Source organism: Rhea pennata, chromosome 18 (genome assembly GCF_028389875.1).
Source record: "Rhea pennata isolate bPtePen1 chromosome 18, bPtePen1.pri, whole genome shotgun sequence".
Taxonomy (NCBI): domain Eukaryota; kingdom Metazoa; phylum Chordata; class Aves; order Rheiformes; family Rheidae; genus Rhea; species Rhea pennata.
The window spans coordinates 9,880,363-9,898,547 of NC_084680.1; the positions used below are offsets into that span (position 1 = coordinate 9,880,363).

Consider the following 18,185-nt stretch of genomic DNA (forward strand, 5'->3'; position numbering starts at 1 on the left):
AGGCAGGGAGCGGGATGGTCGCTGCCACGGAGCGCCCAACGCGGCCCTTCGACGCTGGCAGCGAGCAGCCTCTGCCGCAGCCAGGGTTGCCCGAGTCGCCATCTCCTCGTTAGGCTAACTTAGACCCTGGGCAACCCACTTGACTTGGGGCAGAATCTGGCCTTTGGTATCCTAAAACAGAGCATCTCAAGCAGTGCATTCAGCAAAGCCATAAGCAGGCATATATAGGCTTGCAGGCCCTCTTTGGAAACTAGAACGGATTAAAGCTTAAATGGAAAGCCCTCTTTCTCATCTTTTCAGAAAAAGAAACATTCCCTGGACATTTGTTCCCTAAACTCCACCAGCTTCCACCTGATACAGTGACAGATAAGTGAACTCTTATTTAGCTTTTTATAGAGGCAGAAAAAAAATAAAGAAACAAGAAGATTAAATATGGTTTAAAAAAGAAAAAGCAACACATACAATCCAGTGCAATCAGTTTAGTGCACAGACTTTTACCAAATACTTATTCCAAGTTTTATGAGCTCCTACTTTTTAAGTTTTCTTGAGGGAGTTTCATGATTAGGCCTGAGATTTCTCTTCTGGATTATGCTTTGACCAAATATTTCGATCTGCCTGTGATACTACAGAGCTGGGAAATCTATCTTAAAGCTCAGGTTTAGCAAAAAATCTCCTGCAAGGTCATCTTTACACCCCTCCACTAGAAAAACTGCACATAGCAAGTACAATTAGGTACTTACAAAACTTAAGACTCTTCCAGCACAGACATTTTGGGAGAAGCCACCCTTCAAAACATTACTTTCTAAACAACGCTTTGCATCACTTCTCCTCCACTGTGGCTTTTTAAACAAGTTGCTCTCACTCCACAGCAAGTTTCCTCAGCTCAGGATTTTTATAGAGGTTATGGAAATTAATCACATGGCTTCCACTGAAAATCAGTGGGGAGGCAGATTAATTCCCTTAAGCAACCTGAAAAAAAACAAAACTCTTTGAACACTACCACCATCACCACTAGCAGAAGTAAATAGAGTCTGTTAAAGGAGGCGGCTTATCTTGCCAGTTGCTCTTGGGCTTGCCAAATACAGCCCTAACACCGCAGCAAAGCCGCTCCAGAAATCCACAACATCTTTTTGGCCATCTTCCCACTCCTGCAATCATTTTTTTTCTCATCTGATGTTATTTCCCCTCATATACAAGGATCAATGTGCAACCACTGCGAAGATCAGAAAGATTTTAGGTTCACTGTGGCTTTTCAAATGCTCAGTCTCTGCTTTGCCTGTGTGCTCTCCACTGTGCTGCAGAGGCAGAGCAGGGTACTTATCAGGGCTCAAACCTTGGCTGAAGCTAAAAACACCTCAATCAACCAAAAAACCCTGTAGTAAAATAGATACTATTCATATTTTCTGCATGCATTTCTTTATCCCAAAAAATCCCTAAAAAGTGAAACATAAAGCAGCTTTTAAAGCTATCCATATATACCTAAAGTAGGATAGCTACTTTAGAACTACTATGTCCAGTGTTATCAGGGATAAATTTTCAGCCTATTTAAGAATAAATACAATTCTGTTCGTGTAAGTACATTAGTAGAGAAAACTATGTAAACGAAAACAAGGAATGATGATCTCCTTAAGGAAGTACAAACACAATTATTAAAACTGCCTAGCTTCATTTCCAGCTATGTTATTATATAAGGTATATGCTATTTCAGAGCAGCTACTTCAAGAGTATGCAGCTCAAAGCACTTCGAAAAATGAATTCCTTTAAGGTACGTGAAGTTATTTATCCAAAGCACAGAAGATCCAAATCACCAGACATCTTCTGATAATAAATAGCTAAAGATTAAAAAAAAGTCTCTATGTACTGACAGTATTTTATATAACAAAATAAATAACTAAATAAGAGAGACTGCCCACCCTAATGCGAGCAAGTGGCATGAAGCCCCTCAGGACTGGACGGGCTCCTGGACGGTCACGAGTCAGAGCTTTGAGACTCTGCCAAATGGTATCTCAGCAGTTCTGCTACAAAAGGGGCAAGAAAAGGTTTCTTGCAGACTCTGACGACAACACCAGCCTGATCAACCTTTTCTTCGCAGCAGCCCAAGTGTCTCGCTTGTCTGTCAGTGATGGTGGCTCTCAGCAGGGAGTGGTTTATTATTCCACCAAGATGCTCCCATGAAGAGAGGGTCAGCTATGAATCACTATCATGAGAAGATTTAATTACATTTTTGCACAGACTAAAGACACTGCCTGCACACAGATGAAATTTTAAATACGGAGATGATTGATAATGTACTTTAATGCAAGGTTACTTCAGTTTTCTTTGTATTAAGCATTCTTATATTTTTCCTTTTCTTGAGTTGGCTGTTCACATTATGCAGTTACACTGTCAGATTAAGCATCTTTGTGAAAGAGGCTCAGTGTTTTTTTTTTTTTTTAATTAAAAACAGACTAGAGACATCTTTCAGCTCTCCATCTTCCTAAGAAAACATTTTAAGATAGCCTAACCACAATACATGCCCAGTTAAAAAACAAAAAAAACCCTCTGCTTCACCACAGAGCAAAAGCTATAAAATCATTTAATATCAAATACATGTACAGTATACACCAACTTATTATTGTAGTACACTTTTAAATAAAGATGTACTCTATACAAGAAGAAAATGGGAAAATAACTCACATATATTAACACATACAGTTAACAACTAAGTGTATTATTAGGCAGAACTTCCATTAAGAGCAACCTTATGGCAAATATTTTTCTTAAAACGACCAGAAGACTGTTGAAGACAATCACAAGGGTCAGAGTTATTACAGCCATTTCAATCATTGGTGAACTGTTATCCCAAATTTATCCCGCTATCAGAATACACGTTCGCCTGGCACCATGACAGCAAACTGTATGATTAATTAGCTAACATGCAGCTAGCAACAGTCAGCCAGCTAAAGATGATGCCCTGCAGAAACGGACAAAATACTACCAAATCTGAGCTATCGTCTCAAAGACGACTGTCCTTCAGTCACCCGGCTGCATACCAGTGAATTTGTGCGTATTTCAGGTCCGCTTTGCATTCACACTCTCTTTGCATTCATTCCTCACTACACTGGTGTATGTTTCTCCGTATTTGAGTTTTTAATTCTTCTCACTTTCTTGCGTAATTACAATCAACAAGTTTCCTGTAAATTCTGACACAAAAATACAACTGCACCAATCTAATAAATCATGCACACTTTAATAGCACTTAGTAAGGATTTTAAAAAAGAAGTAATAAAATGCTAGCCATTGTTAATATTGTGAATATTAATTCACAATATTCTCTGAAACAGCCAACAAGAGTAAGTTAACAGATGAGGAAACATTTGAAATGATCTGCAAATTAAGGAAGATCCTACAACAGGGTCCTCTGTGTAGCTTATTTATACTAGAGTTGTAAGATATGGAGAAGAACTTCAGCAGATGATACCTGAAGCATCTGCAAAATGCAGATCTTAAAGAGGCAGTATAAGCATACACTTTTAATCAAGCAACTAATACTAATACTAAAAGCAAGCAATGGTTCTTTTGAACACAAGAGCTTGTTGATGGAAGATGATACCTTAGACATGATCAAGTGGTTTAAATACATAGAAGTATATAAACAGATAATCTAACCGCAGTACCAGTAACCATCACCAAAAGCAGAGATGAGGGGAGAAGGATGCATGTTGCAACACATAAGCTTTACTGAGTTTGTATCCACACAGACCAGTTAATAAAAAAAAATAAATAAATAAAATAAAAAAGAAAAAGAGAAGACAGCAATTGTGGAACCAAGAAATTAGTAGAAGCAGATAATATTTTAGCTGTACCAGCAAAAATTATAATTGATTTTCTGTCAGTGGTCTTACAAGCTGCTATCTTTGCATTGAAAATAAATTTTCATTTTAAAGCATAATCATATGTTGAAATTGTTCTACTTGGCATTTTCTAATCAGGCCAAGCATACGAGAAGACAGCTTAGATAGATTTCAGAGAACATAGTGTTGGCTGAAGTTTTAGTTGGCATTTCACAAGCGGTCTTGCCAGGCCCTCTCACAGGAGGACTGTGAATCAGTGTTTCTTTGTGTGCCTCTTGAAACCTTTTTTAAGGTATCTTGTATACATCTAATACAGAGGAAACTTTCCATAGTTGTTGTTTTTGAGTACCATTTGCTCTTTAAACAGGTTCAGTTTACCTGTGGCCTGCAAGAGCCACCATTGCTCTGGCATGTCAACAAATTCTTTTCACTTGCTTGAAAATGCTTAAGATTAGATAGCCCTATATTTTCTTACCATTTATTATGCTGTACAATCACATTGCTGAGGAAGGATTTTGTCTAAATGATGAGTAACTTTGGAAGTAGAAAGGATCATGCACAAATTTTAAATACAAAACATGTAAGTCACAAACACCTCCTTTGGTACACCAAATACTGCAGGATACCTTTAACTCATCTACCACTCACTGCCTATTTTTAGTAACTAAGAACAGAGTTTCTCAAAATTATCTACTTTCTACCTCCATAACACACACACACCCCCACCCCACCCCAAACAGGATTATTTCTAAGATGCGAATTTTCAGCAGACCTGTTTAGACAAGAAAAACACTAACTGGAGTTCTAGCTCAACTTCTTTGATGACAACCACAAGCGTAAACTTCAGCAACGGGGCTTTCCGACAAGGAAACAATACCATGCAGATTAACCCTTCAACTGTTCACATTTCAGAGATAATTTACATACCAGTTAACAATAAGGTTAATCCAGGAGACGTGATAAAAAGCAAATGGTACTCAAAAACAACAACTATGGAAAGTTTCCTCTGTATTAGATGTATACAAGATACCTTAAAAAAGGTTTCAAGAGGCACACAAAGAAACACTGATTCACAGTCCTCCTGTGAGAGGGCCTGGCAAGACCGCTTGTGAAATGCCAACTAAAACTTCAGCCAACACTATGTTCTCTGAAATCTATCTAAGCTGTCTTTTCGCATGCTTGGCCTGATTAGGGAAGTTGCCCCAAGAAAAAGAGTACTTACATTTCAACTGGAGTTGTACTTACAGCTCAGCACTACCTTTTGAAGATCCTTGCTCCTATGTTCTCAAAACTAGACTTGTTGCAATTTCCCCTGTTTTTCCCCAAGACAGATATCTCCCTTACTACTTTAGTAAAAGTAAGAAAAGGCAAAGTGGAGAAGTTCTCTTAAATCATCATCTAGGGTAACCTCAGGAGAAACCAAAAAGACTCTGCAATTGCTTCATAGAATCTAGGGTTTATTTATTTCCATTATTAAAAAAAGAATTTAGCATGAACAATGAAAATGAACCCTAGCACCATCTTCATTTCTGAAATCCCATCTACAAAAACGATACAGCTGCTTAGCTAGACAAGTTCTACCAAATGCGGGTTCTACCAATGTCCAGAGACACTTGGAATCTCCGTCCCTGGAGATTTTAAAAATTCAGCTAGGTGAACTCACAGCTGACCTGATCCAGTCTTGCTAACAGCTCTGCTCTGAATAAGAGTTTGGACGAAATGAACTCCAGAGGTCCCACCCAACTCATTCTCTAATCAGAAATCAAATATGAATCAGTTGAGAATATGAAGTACCCATCGCCACAGCAGACTTTTCCATTGACACCTACTTGACTAGAAAATTCAAAAAGTTGCAGCAGGAAGAGGATTAACACATGCGGTGCCCGAAGAACAAATACACACAAGCCTCGATCGTGAGGCTCATCTACAAAGCACATACAAATCCGCCAAAAGCAAAAGTATCACCTTTGCTGAACAACTGTCAAAATGGGAAAGCTAAAATGAAATAGACCAGTCTGCATGCGAAAAAACAGAAGCAGGTAAGCCCGAGTTTGGCATAAGGGGAGCTCAGTTTTATAGTGCTATTCTGGACAGACCTATTAGATTTTGACTTAAAATACAGCAAAACAGTAATTTTTTTTTAATGCTTTTAGAACACATTTGATTTTAATACCGAACATTCAATGTAACAATCAGCAAAAGAACTCAACAATTTAGAGATTCAAAAAGTCTCAGAAGCTGACAGAGAGTGACAGGCTCCAGCCCAGCTTGCCGTGTAATTATTTCATGTGTCTGCACTTTGTCTTCCATCACTGAAATGAACACCTAAAGGCAAGAACACAAAGGATACAGAATAATACATCACCATTCATTTATCAAAATGAATGCTGACAGTGGATAGTTAGAGCTTCCTATCAGCTCTTGCTAGTAGGAATGATATGGTCATTTATTTCTTTACAATATGTCACTCCTGGACTCTGAATTTTATAAAAAAATTAACCGTTCTTGAACAACTGGCAGTAAGAGACAGAAATCCAGACTCTTCACCTGTATGAAAGCTTCTCGGTGCTTTTTCCGATGGCTTTGTACAACCATTACTCAAATCACTCAGCTCTCCTGCACAATTCCCAAATGACGTAATTCCCATGTATGTGGGGAAATTGAGGCACAGAGTTACTGAGCAAAATAAGAGTTTACTCTCATTGCTTAATTATGTAATACGCACATATTCAAGTGCTTTTAAACATAAGCACTACAGAACGAAAATGCTGACCACTATTATACAATTATGCTGTGTGATGGATTGAAACAAAATACTACAGGCAACAAAGCAGCACACTGATCATACAAACTAGACCTAGAATGCAATCTTTATTTCACCTGATTCAAGGTGTGCAGGTAAACTTAGCAAAGATTAAACAGTGATTCACTATTTTACCACGATCTCTGTGCCAAGTAGTACCTTCCTTCATAAAATAGAACTTACAAGAACAATCTTTAATGGTACGTTTACAACACAAGAAAAACATCACTTTAATACAAAAACGTCCGCACGGACACATACCAGTCCCTCAAGTTAGAGGGCTTAATACAGGAGACCCCGGTGATGCCCTAGTGACAACACAGAGAATCCCTCAGATGCTGCGTGCAGCCACAGAAAAAAGTTAAGATTGAGGCCAACGTTAACAAGCTCTTCTCTGCCCACAGTGCATTTGTTACTCACCACGTTATGGAGAAGTAAGAGTCTAAAACACTGAGGCAAACGACAAACAAACCAAAATACTGAGGCAAATCTATCTACATCTATTTAGTGATGTGTGTTACGCTCTTGTTTTCCAAATGATGTAGACAAATAGCAAAAAGGCTGGTAAGACTCCATCAGCTAAAAAAGAGATGGCAAAGAGGAAGTGCTCCGCAAAATTAAACCACGAGGAGTGAAAATAACCAGAGAGAAGCACCTCTGTAATGTAATGAAAATCAAGCCACTTCAAAATGAAACTTCAGTTGCCCAATGTTAAAAACAGCATTCTGGAAATTGTTTCTTATAGATCTAGTGGTTGCATTTCATTTATTTCTTCTCGTGGGAGCTGGAAAAATGAGACAAGCAAAATAATCGTACCAAAATATTTCAAACTGTTACAAATGAAGATTCTGTTTAAATGAAAATTCTACCAAGCCATCAGCTAGAATCTGTTGCCGAAGCTTTTTTCATCCAACCCATCCACAGGGTTCCTTGTAAACACATGAATACCCAGAGAATGCCCTCAAGTGAAATAAAAAAGTAATAAGAGTTATTTTTAATGTCAAGTAAAGAACGCATAGCAAAGCAGTTCTGCTCTGCAACCTTCCTAGTTGGAAAGGGCACTTAACAGTCTTTCACAAGCAGAGGAGCCCAGTTGGGTGATGAGTGCTGAATATAGCTGCTGGGAGGCAGCACGGCCAAGCTCCCAGCGTGGGTTTGGGGGCCAGCTCCCGCTGTGGTCCTCAGGGAAGGCGACAGCCACTTCAGCCCTGAGGTAAATCCCCTTCTGCAGTTCGTCGCTTAGGAGAACTTTCCTTTTCTATTGAGTTACTGTCCAAACTATAAAAGACTTTCTAATCACCTGCATTTTCAGGCAGAACTTAGATAACAGTGTTTTTACTGTGATACATCTAAGACTTCCCTTCTCCTTAACAGTATGTTTGACATCCAAAAGCACATTTCATAGAATCATAGAATCAGTCAGGTTGGAAGGGACCTCTCGAGATCATCTAGTCCAACCTCCCCGCTCAGCAGGGTCACCTACAGCATGTTAGACAGGGTTGCATCCAGGCAGGCCTTGAAGATCTCCAGAGAAGGAGACTCCACAACCTCTCTGGGCAACCTGGTCCAGGGCTCCATCACTCTCTCAGTGAAGAGATTCCCCCTCATGTTCAGGTGGAACTTTCTGTGCTTCAATTTCTGCCCATCGCCTCTTGTCCTGTCACATGGGACAACTGAAAAGAGTTTTGTCCCCGTCCCCTTGATTTTCTTCCCTCCCAGTATAGCTGTTTATGTTTTTCTCATAAACACCTAAATGTTACTTAGAATCACGGGGAGGTACAAAAATGAATTCATTAATAAAGGTTATGCAATGTGTTTATATTGCATGATATTATACACTATGATTCGGCAATAATGTTGTTCTTGCTAAGCCACCAAAAATGGAAACCTTCTCCCTCTGTCTTAATTAGATTCTACTCTTTCTGCTTGTCATCCTTAACGATGGAATATACAACCAATGCACGCGGAAACATCTGCTATAATACGTTTTTTGCAATTTGCCAAGCAACAGTTCTAATTCACTCTTTTAAGAGTGATCATGCGCCGCAGTTTAACAACCTCTAAAATTCCCTACAAATATTCAAACTAAAAAAAGACATTTAAAGCAATCAAAAGATAAAAGCATAGCTTTAGTAAGAGCCTTAATATCATTAAGTTCATACAAATTTCTTCTCTTATATAGCTTGTTCTTCAATGTCCAATTAGTCCAACCACTAGTAGTGCATGTTCCATTTTTTCTGGACATAAAAACAAGCAGTTAAACGAGTATTTGCAGTCTTTAATTACACATTAAAATCTTCATCCTTAACTTACTTTTTACTGAAAGTACAGGGATTCCCTACAGTGCAATATTAGTGTTCTGCTCTGAATGCTGTAAGGGCTTTTTTTAACAGTTGGGACTGTGGAACAACTTTTAATTAATTGCCACCTTTTAATGGCGCGGTTCTCACACAAACATTACCTTTAAGGCAAACATACATCAAAGAGCCAGAAATTTGCTCTTTTACAACAGAGCCGCAATTCCCAGTAACACTAATGTTCACTAAGTGGTATACACTGCTCTCGATCTGGGCATATTTTGGAAAACACCCGTGCAGATGGAGGATGGTGTGTGGCCCAAAGTTCCCCAGGAAATGCAGCTTTTTCGCCTCCCAGCTCCTCAAGAATCGAAATAGTATATGGACTTTTTTTCCCTTTCGAATTATTGAGTGCTAAACAATTAATACCATCTAAATGAAAGAATCAGATTGCCATTATGTGTATTACGTGGAGCGTGCATCTTTAGTATTTAAGCAAAACACAAGAAATAAGACAAAGCAATGGCAGGCTCACAGTCAGGCGGCGCCGGTGGAAAGCAGACTGCCGAGTCCTGTGAAATGGGCCTGCCGTCGCTGTCACCGGCATCGCACAGTAACCTCTGCCGACATGCACCATTAAAAACAACAAAACACAGAGAAATCCAAAAAGCCACACCTCTTCAAAAGCAAGGAATTGCCTTTCATCTATATGACAAGGACCAGTTAACTATCTTGAGCTCCTTTTCAGGCCCAGAAAGAACAAAGTGACATCCACGTGCACAGCTGTTTTCTTGATAAAATTCAGCTCGAAAAAGCTTAATGATGTGCTCTGACCTCACATCAATAGGATGTGAATTCTCCCTCATAATTTGTAATATAATATGGTTCAACCATGGCGCACGCTCCCAAACTACAGAATCTGAAAGTCTCAGCTACTGAACTTGAAAAAAACAAAACAAAACAAAAAAAAAAAAAACAGAACAGTTCAAAACTGTCTTAATAAACATTTTCATTTATTATAATGGTAACTTATATCACAAATTCTCTTACTGTCATTGTGGAGTATTTTGCAATAACTAAGACATTTAGATTTCCTAAGTTTCAGTGGAGGAGAAGGATGGTTGAGAAGAAAACAAACAAAAAAAAAGTTTTACACAACTAAAATGTGCCCTAAAATACAAATTTAATACTTAATGTATTTGAAGAAACTAACATACTCATGTGACTTACTAAAATTGAAACACAGGTGTACTATTTCTTTAACAAGGTCCAGTCCCATTTACCTAAAACAATTTGTCTAGAAATAATTGTTGTCATCTTTGTTTGGCTGGCAGAAGGGAAACCTGAAAAAAAACCAAACCAACCCAAAACATAGGCTGTATCTTAAAATAACTTGAAACTACCATATTTTCAATTGCTGTTGAAATTCATTAAGATTTGAATTTTTCAGCTCTTACCTTCTTGTAACGAAGCTGTCAAAATAGCGGTTTCCAGTTTGCTCATTATTCTTTATTATATTCTACATGGATTGAATAATTCACTTGGGGACCTTGATATTCTCTGAAACAGTGATGTAGGTGGCAGTTTGAACAGGTTCATACTATTCTGTGGATCTTCTTTAAAGGAGCAAAATCCTATACAGCATTTGTATTCCCTTGAAAACACTCTAAAAGAATACATATCATGTACTAGCATATTATTAGCAGCAGTTATACTATGCCCCTCCATGAACACAATATTTAGAAAACAGTAGAAATACTAAATTCTGACATACACAGCATGGTTTTGATAATTAGATCTTTTTCCATCTCATGGGCAAATGCCCACAAAACCAGCCATTTTTTTTAATAAATTTTTTAAACACAATACTTTTCACCAGAGGTTACTAAGAACTTGTATCCTACCTAGTGGTGGGTGGGATGACATTTTGGGTCTTCTGTTCAAAATTACAGAGCTCATTATAAAGCAAGACAACAAAGTATTTAACAAAGACTTACTCTGTATAATAAAAATATCTACATGGTCAGAAAAAAAATGCAAAGACTCAGTTGGCTAGAATACTTTAGTTGAAAGGAAGTTATTCAACGAGGTAAAGTACAATATAGAAAGTCTATTTAAAACATTTTATTTAGTCTGACCAAGTGAAATACTAGTGACTTGGGTATCAAAAGATCCTTAAAGATGCACAAATAAACTCTGAACACACTAAAAATCAATATACCAGTTAAGGTTTAAATTAATCTCACTGTATGCCAATACACTGCAGTTTACACTAAAATTGCTTCACAAAACATCTGAGAAACGGATGTTCACTAATTTACTGAAAAGAAAATAGTACAACAACGTGATCCACACTGTGCTCAAGATACCGAATATTAAAATAAATGTTGTACCTACATGGTGCATGGCTGCAAGATTATTAAAGATATTCATGTAAATATTATTGTCTTACACTGTAAGGAACCAATTTTTAATCTTTTTTCTTTAAATCAAAAGGATTAATTTATGGAGCAAAAGTGCCATATATTTGAGCAATACGTTCTTTTACAGTTCCTGCTGCACTGTCTTGCAAAAGTCAAGCTAAAGAAATGCCAGGAGAAACTTAAACATGAACAGAGATATTAAATGAGCTTCTAGCACTGAAAGTTATTGGAAACTGATCTCTTCCTTATTAATACAATTCCCCATCATGTACAAAAAGATATCTCTATGTTCCAGAATGCAAACAGAGTTTTAATCTTTAATTATATTCTCAACTTCAGCCCTTCTGGAGAGAAGTATAGGTGTGGGCCTGAGGATTATTCCTTTATTACATTATCATCTCTGTGGTATTTAATGAATATTGATACTTAATACTGCCTTGCCAGTAGGGGGAAAGTAGAATTTTAGAACTGCACAAAGAACTTTCCATGACTTTTCTCAAAAAGCAAGGAAAACAGGCAGGCACTTTGTTCTTTTACTCCTGAATACTTTTAAGAACAGTCCCAAATGTTATCCTACAGCTCACAATATTGGTTAAGATTGTGCAAACATGTGCATATTAAATAACCACTCGCCATAGCCAATGTACCAGGTGTCATATTTAACTGGAACATCAAGTTCTTTGACTCAAAGGATGAATCCCTGGCTGGGATTTCAGACCTCTGTAACACAGTGAAGTCAGACTATATAAATATAACATAAACATATGGTCTTAAAATGAACGTTTATTGGCTTAAGCATGCTTTGCCATTATCTGCAGAATAATCCGACTCTTCCATAATGAAAATCCTGAACTTAGGAAGTAATTAGATGCTGTTTATAAAACAAAATGCTGAAAAAAAATCTTTCTATCAAAAACTCTTGGCAAAGGGTTCATCGGGATTTTTCATAGTGTAAAAATGATAATTTACATTAGTTAAGTTCCAAATAATTTATTCTGGCACATCTGATCACTGAGTGTATCATTTATATATACACACACCTTTCAGTTAGCAGTTAAAAACAGTAAGTTATTTTAGAACATTATATCACTATTTTATATTAAATTCTTTCCTTAAGACTTAAATTGGTGTGTCTTGAAACAAAGCTCTTAAGCAAATACAACAGAACTTTATAATGCTACTTAAAACTTGTCATTAAAACTGACAAGGTGTTAGTGCTATGAAAAAGAAACATTTTGACCACTCCTGTATTGAACCACAGCATGGTAAACACGTAGTTTGTAATATCTATAAATTTATTTTCCAAAACCGTTTGAACAGATGTCTGCCTGAGTCAGTAAATTAAACTTTTAAAGGAGGCTGCTCACTACAGCAGCTACAAAGGTTGGAGGCATTCAAGGACTTCTTTTGAATACATCTGTCTTCTCTGGAAGAAGGATGTACGAGGGGGAATGGACATTCTGTACAATAAACTCTGGAAGCTATTTTGACAAAAAATTGGCTATTAATCCAAGCACTTAAGCAGTCAGATAGATGGAAGAAGGCAGCGTCAGACTCTGCATTCTGTCAAATGACAGGTGGGGCTGGAACCGCGCTAGGTTGACCTAGTAAGTAAACCAAAATGGTCTCATGTCCACTAAGTAATTGTAGGGTGTAGCTTATATGGCTTCAGTTCAAAATAAATAGCTTTCTAAGTTCTACAGTTAACATGCTTTTTTTGATTAAGAAACTTCAGTCTGATTATATCGACAAAATATCAACTGTTCTTTGTGTCATAAAATCCTATTTAACATTTCTCTGAATGAAGAGTTTTGATTGGGGGTTTTCTAGCTAACAATCCTAATAAAATAACTTCTCACTTTCTGAAGGAAAGCAAAAAAGGCTTTGCTGGAATTTCAAAATCCACCTGAGCCCCCTAACCAAGGGGGACAGATAGGAGGATGATCTGCTTTAGTATGTGTCCAACTCTGTAGCACAGGGACACTTGTGACAATAGATTATTAATGATGTAGGACTGTTGCATGTCCAGATTTCCCAAATACTCTTTTCCAGACTGGAATTTGCCATCAAGCTCCATTCCAGGTACTACACAGTGGGCAAACCTCTATTTCTGCCAAAAGGTCTCCAACAGGAACAAGAGAAGCCTGTTTAAAGGCCCAAGTTCCAAGTTTCCTTCAAGATCACAGACAAAAACTTGAAAGCAAAAAAACCTAGAAGGGCTCACATAACAAACCAGCTCATTATCATCTTCTGCAATTGCTAACTGAAGCATTGATTAAAGTCAATTATAACTAGCGCTTATTTAGCATTTTTCATCAGTAAATGCAAATGCTTTACAAATAGAAGTATCACTTCTGCTTTACAGGTGAAGAAACTGAGACAGAAAGCCAAAGAGATCTCAGTGCTGAGTGTCACCCAGCACAGATAGCAGAAACAAAACCTAGCCCTCCGAGTTTTCGCCCAGCATGCTATCCTCAGCTGTTTGTTGATTATTTGCCTAGAGCTATATTATGGACAGCACTGTCTTTTTATTTTTAAAGGAAGAGTAGTTTTGGTCTACTCTCAGCAATAGAGATATCTCAAATTCATAGATTTCTACTCAAGCTACTAAAATATTTTCATTATCAAGTTAGGGAATACATCAGAGCACAAGAGATTTACAGGACAAGTTGAAGTGCCCTAAATAAAACAAACAAAAAAGTATTTTTACTCAATGTTCCCTACACATTGAGCCTGAAGTCAAACATGAACCAAACTTCCATTCTTTAGTGCTTTTATTTCCCCCAAACTACAAATGTCACAGCAAATGACCCTAAAAGGAAAAGAGGGCAAGAGTCTCAGTACCTAAAGTTGTGAGGAAGGTCTTGTTCTTCTTCCCAATGAAGGGAAGATAAATGAATAATCCGGCAGCACTGAGAACTCCCATGCAACAGAGCTGTCATGGTTGCAGGCTTTTCAGCTGAGATCCCTAAAATTTCCCATTAATCCTAAGAGACTCTCCCTGCGTGTGCCAATGAGTATAACTGTAAGAGCGCAAGTCAGCCTCCCGCGGTTTCTCTTCTTTCTTTTCCTCCTCATCTCTCGGTGCTCCACGGCTGTCGTTTTTCAGCTGTGCGGTGACATATGGAGCCTGTTACACTGTCAGCGGGGCGCCGCGCTGGCACGGGCTGCCTCCCTCCGGCCTGCCGCTCGTGCCGTCCCTGCTCCGCAGGCCACGGCACACGGTCACTGAGGCTTCACGGAGCCAACGGCACGAGCGGGAAATTGCTTTCAAGACAAGGTGCCAAACGAAACAATGCAATATTAACTGCATCTATTACTACGTTTCAAGAGAAAAAAAAATCGTCATTGTTTCTTGGTCGATTTTTAAAGACCAAGAGAAGCCATTCTGGTTTTCAGAAGTGTTGCCTGTATACGCTTTCCCAGCCACTGGGAAGGAACTGAGGGACTGACAGCTTTCAGCACTTCAGCAAACACCACGCAGAGAGCCTTTAACAGAAGGAAGGAAGCAGAAGCCAGATGAGAGGCATGCGAGGGAATGCATCTATTAGCGGGTACAGGGAGAGGGAAGACAGAAGGGGGGATGGAGAAAGAAAGGAGAGAATGAAGCCAGCAGTTAGTCATTTTCTCATACTGGTAACATTTGGCTAGAAATGAGATACATATCAATCCAGTATTCCTTTCTCCATCTTCAGAGCCAGTGAAAGCCAACACCAAAAAGCAAACATGAACACCAAAGGCCTCTTCAAAACTGAGATACAGCAAAATCTGTCAAGAGATGCCACCTGACGCTTTATAGCCGGTCTCAATTCAGCAATTCTCAAAAGCCTTCAGACAAGAACAGCGAGAAAAGGAAGATTATACTGATAGTAGTTGTGTAGGACAGAGATCTTTCAGTTAAAAAAAAAGATATATATATATATATATATATATACACACACACACACTTCTTATTCAAAATTGCTGCTGATGTTTCAAATAGCTACTGATAATAAACTACAGCTTCTCACTTCCAAAGTGCCTACCCCCCACCCCAAAAAGAAAAATACCAGCCTGAGCCTCCAGAATGTCCTGAGAAAGAATGGAAGGTGAACGACTATCCATAGCAAATGTTACTTATACTGTTTCTTAAAAAAACAGCAGGGGTGGGGAGGAATATTTAAATTATTCAGTAACATTCTATCTTACCCTACCGGGAACAATTGGTATTGGTTTAAGACATGCTTAAATACCAAAGTATCCATATGTAGAATCTGCAAAAAAAACGTTTTTAGAAGTATCTTAGCCCAAATCATCATCTATGTTACTTCCTGAACAGAAGTGTGTTTCCTGCATTTCTTTGCTGGCTGAAAAGGATTACTGCAGTGGTGCTATTTGCCCCAATTTGCTATTCTAAAACAACATTTTGGTTCACAAAGAGTTTCATCTACTTATATTTAAGAACAGTTTCAGGTGATATAGCTGCTCTGAATAGCATTTAATGGATACTTGATTTATAATACACTGTTACTCAAACCAAAGACTCACCATGGAACTTAACACTTCTGATAACACAAATCAAAATAAAAAAAGATGAAGAAATATTTATCCCTTCCTCAAAAATTAATCAATAAAGTTAAAAAACACCCCTCATGCTGAATTGCCATAGGAAAGTTAATACTGAAGTAGAAAGATTCATCTTACTTCCTAAAATGCCCTTTCAAGGTGATATATAGTTCTGTACCTGGATGTTTTTTTCCTTTTGCATAAAGAATTAAAAAAAAGAAGAGCGATTCTTCGTTATTTGCATGAAACTACAGCACAACTGAGATATTAAAATCCATTTGCCATACTTTTTTTTTTTAATACTTTCCATTAGTCTGTTTTCATAAGTCTTTTCATAATCTGCTACTGTCTTGTGTTGGAGACATCATACAGAGCTCAAAAGGTATTTGATTTGACTTGATATAACTATTACTCTCTTTCAAAGACACACCAAGATAATGAGTAATGACAAAAATGGAAAGGTCAAAGGGAAGATAGAGAGGCAGAAACCAGGGATTTTATCAGTCCAGCTGGGTATAAGAACAGTTTCCCTGTGAATAATGCTGACATTAGCAATGAGATGTTGAACGTTAATATAAAGACTAGCTAAGTTTAGTCAGCACGCTAAAGCTTCATTCTATCTACAAATTCTAGGTAAATGCACCACTGAATGAAATGGAAAAGTCATCTACAAATAAAAAGATATACACAAAACTTTTAAATGTGTATATTACATATCCCCATATTTATACAGATGCAACTCTTCAGAAAAGTTTTAAATTTGACATAGAATATATAGGAACAGACGTTTCTACGCAAAAAAAAAAAAAAAAAAATAGGAGGCTAACTCTTTCTCTCTCATATGTATTTCTAACAATTGGAGATGTCATGATAAAAAATATTTTAAGAACTCTGAATAAAAACTCTGACAACTGGTACTACAACACTCTAGTTATGGACTTCAATTAGAAAATTCCATTTAAGCTCCAAATAAACTTGACACTCCAACAAAGAAAAAAAAGTTACATTAATTAGCCAACGTTTGTCATAATTTACTACTGCAGCTTCCCAGAACAATATTGGGTTTCCAAACCTGTGGTTCGGCTAGAGCTGCCCTTCTAATTATTCTTATTCTAGCAACATATTGGTAAATGATGGAGCATTTTACGATTCTTGAATTAGTAGCTTTTTGAAGTTAATAGCTCTGTTGACTGTGATCTGATCTCATTTTGGAAGAGTCCAGAATTCCTCTGGTCCTTCATCAGCTTAGGCCTGTGGACTGTAGTGACACCAGGGACTTTTATTATTACAGCTATGAAGTTTTGGGTAGCAGTCTTTATACATCAATGACTCTCATTCTATGAAAAAAGCTTGCAGTGTCCACAAACTGCAAGGATGTTTGATACAATGAATAATTACCTAGAGCTTCATTTTCTACATAACAACTTTTTTCTTATATGTAACTATTTTAAGCATTTTATAAATTAATAAACTTAGTTGTGGGCGTCTGTTTTTGGCATCAGTACACAGACTGCCTAAAGCATTGATAGCCTGTGTCCTTAAACAGTTTCTAAGTGTCCTTATAATTGCTTGTCACCTGTAAAAGAGGTTTAGATCCAATACAAAATTAACATATGGTGAACAGATGGACTCAGAACAGACATTTGTCAGGGAAGTACTCACACCAAAGACTTTTTGGCTTCAGCCTTTTAGAACCTTCAAAAAAGTCCTACTTGAAGCTTCAAGTCATACTAATGAAGAAAACATCTTGCCTCAATGACAACCGCATGTTGCAAAAGCTTACACAGCCACCTGCAAAGAAGAATCCTTGCAACTTTTTTGTTGTCAGAATCCCTTCATAAAAAGAAAAAACAAAATACTGTTTCTATATCCTACTCCACAGGCCCAAACAACCTGAACTATTCATCTTTACAAAATAAAAATGCAAAAGTTATTACTGATTTTTTAAAAATTAAATAATTAAAATATAAAGTTCAAGAAAATTTTCCCTGTGATACAAACTCTTCAAAATATTCCATTACTTACTGAGGAGGTAAGACAAGAGTTGTCGGCTGAGCTTTGGGTCTGCGTTTTGCAGATACTCCCATCTGGTTGGCCGAACGTTTCAAAGACTGCTGATTCAAAAGGCCAGATGCTAGCCCCGCATGGTACTGCAACTAGATAATAAAAAACATATACATTAAAATACTCCCCCCTGCAGTATTCGTGCACACCTCTACCATCTGTACACATACAGTCGATTAAAATGACAGTCAGACAGTTAATGTATGGTATTTCATATATT

General features: G+C 37.6%; 1 protein-coding gene across 1 annotated transcript in view; it reads right to left on the reverse strand.

Moving 5' to 3' along the window:
* Window positions 1–18,185, reverse strand: part of MED27 (mediator complex subunit 27) — a 98,322-nt gene that overhangs the window by 42,066 nt on the left and 38,071 nt on the right. Inside the window, exon 3 of the mRNA XM_062590812.1 lies at window positions 17,927–18,057. Within this exon, the coding sequence (XP_062446796.1) occupies window positions 17,927–18,057 (131 nt within the window). The remainder of the gene's footprint in view (window positions 1–17,926; window positions 18,058–18,185) is intronic.